This window comes from Palaemon carinicauda, chromosome 25 (assembly GCF_036898095.1).
Source record: "Palaemon carinicauda isolate YSFRI2023 chromosome 25, ASM3689809v2, whole genome shotgun sequence".
Taxonomy (NCBI): Eukaryota; Metazoa; Arthropoda; class Malacostraca; order Decapoda; family Palaemonidae; genus Palaemon; species Palaemon carinicauda.
In genome coordinates, this window is record NC_090749.1 from 68,915,640 (window position 1) to 68,918,139 (window position 2,500).

The 2,500-nt window shown below is 34.2% G+C and overlaps 1 protein-coding gene across 1 annotated transcript in view; it reads right to left on the reverse strand.

Annotated features, from left to right (window-relative positions):
* Positions 1–2,500, reverse strand: part of LOC137619063 (TBC1 domain family member 5 homolog A-like) — a 4,181-nt gene that overhangs the window by 464 nt on the left and 1,217 nt on the right. The window contains exon 2 of the mRNA XM_068349260.1: positions 166–428. Within this exon, the coding sequence (XP_068205361.1) occupies positions 166–428 (263 nt within the window). The remainder of the gene's footprint in view (positions 1–165; positions 429–2,500) is intronic.

Sequence of the window (2,500 nt, forward strand, 5' to 3'; positions counted from 1 at the left end):
CGTCGACTTCGTCATTGTCGTTATCATCGTCGTCACTGGATAGTCATTGTTGTTATCATCTTCTTCGTCGAATTCATCATTGTAGTTATCAACTTCGTAGTCGATTTCGTTATTGTCGTTATCATCATCTTCGTCGAATTAGTCATCGTTGTTATGATCGTCGACGTCGAATTCGTCATTGACATTATCATCCTTGTCCTCAAACTCGTCATCGTTTTTATCATTGCCTTCATTGAATTTGTCATTGTCGTTATCATCATCGTCATCAAATTCGTCATTGTCGTTATCATCGTCGTCGTTGAATTCTTTATTGTCCTTATCATCCTTGTCCTCAATTTCATCATTGTTGTTATCATCGTCTTCATCGAATTTGTCATTGTCGTTATCCTCGTCGTCGTCAAATTTATCATTGTCCTTTTTATCGTCGTCTTCGTTTTAGAGGTGGACGTAATTGTGGTCATCGTTATAGTCGTAATTATCATTGTAGTTGTCGTCGTCGGTTTTAGTCATCTTCATTGTTTTTGTTCGTCGTCTTCATCTTCGTCGTTGTGAAGGGGGAAAAGTTTGGTCTGTAGACCTGTGTAAAATGTTAGCGGAGGTCTAAATTTTTGTATTGCTCTTTCTTCTTTTTATTTCAGTGTAATCTAGAAAATAGTTGGTTCCCTAAATAACTTCTGAATTAAATAGGAAATAAATTATTATCATTAACATAAAAGAGGAGTCCTACCAACATTTAAAACAATCGAGAAGCGTTGGTTATTCTAAAAGAAACCAATATGTCTAAATGTCTAAAATAACCCATAAACTGTGTTAGTAAGTAATTTTAACAACTAATACTCTATATTAACCGGGAAGTATTATAGTCTTAATGGAACCTTGTAATCCCAATAAACTTCTCCTAAAACCACAATTATAATTCTAGTGCAACATCTACTAAGAGCTCTTCAATATAAGTCATTTCATAAAAAGTTTTATAGTTTCATCATTAACATCTTTTGAAATCCCAAGAAAATATTTGTAATTTTACATACATCTTTATACAATTCCGAATCCATTCTTTAATCAAAGTAAATTCTAACATACGGCATTTATTCTCTTATGGTCACTAGATACGATCCCTATATTCATTATAAATCTAACCAACATTTACTACAACCCAAGTAACAATCTAATGAGTTTTATTACGATCTCAAAAATGTCCTATGATCCAACTAACATCTAGTATAAGTCAAAAATTACTACTTCTATTACTATTATTATTATTATTATTATTGGAAAAGCAGGATGCTATAAGCCAAAGAGCTCCAATGGAAAAAATAGCCCAGTGAGGAAAGGAAACAAGGGAAAATAAAATATTTCAAGAAGAGCAACAACATTAAATATATATTTCCTATATAAACTATAAAAACTTCAACAAAACAAGAGGAAGAGAAATTAGATAGAAAAAAGTATGCCAGAGTGTACCCTCAAGGAAAAGGTAGTGGAAGACCATGGTACAGAGGTTATGGCACTACCCAAGACTAGAGAACAATACTTTGATTTTGGAGTATCCTTCTCCTAGAAGAGCTGCTTACCAAAGCTAAAGAGTCTCTTCTACACTTACCAGGAGGAAAATAGCCGCTGAAAATCTCATAATCTTAATATTCCACAGTATTCTAGAACTATCATTCCATCAGTGTCCAGATTGTGGAACGTTTTCTCTCATCGGGCAACTGAATCGGCGGAGCTTCGGAAAATTTTATGTTTTTATGTGGAACAGGCTGACATTAGTCTCTTTTAATAGTCATATATGAAAGATCTGTTGTAGAGTCGTTGTTGATCTTAAGTTACCTTGTGTTTATTATTCATTACTTCTCATGTAGTTTATTCATTTCTCATTCCCGGTTTCTCACTAGGCTATTTTTCCCTTGCTATAGCCCTTGGGCTTATAGTATCCTGCTTTACCAGCTTGGGTTCAAGCTTAGCTACTACTACTACTACTACTACTACTACTACTACTACTACTACGAATACTACTACTACTACTACTAATACTACTACTACTAGGACAACTACTACTACTACTATTACTAATAATAATGATGTTAACACCACCTAAAGAATTTTTAATCCCTCCACCAATTAACAAAACTTAGTAAACATCCCATAATCTTAATATCCCTCGATACTTTCCTTTTTCAGCTTTAAGAGTTAATGAATAAATATAACCTTCATACAACTCAAATAAAACCAAACCAACATTCACCACAACTGAATGTACATTTCACAACCTTGATATACATCCAATAAAACAAGAAAAACAAAACAAAGGAAAAGTTTTATAATCGAGGCTCAATCTCACGCAACGCAAAAGAAACGTCTCACAAGCTTACTGCCCATCTAATCCAAAACAGTTCCTTAATCCCCCAGCCATCTGAGATGAGCCAGGTAGCATCATCTCAGTCTTGCTGCAACATCTGATATTATTCCCTAGTAAATTGAGTCTGCATAGCTGCACGCG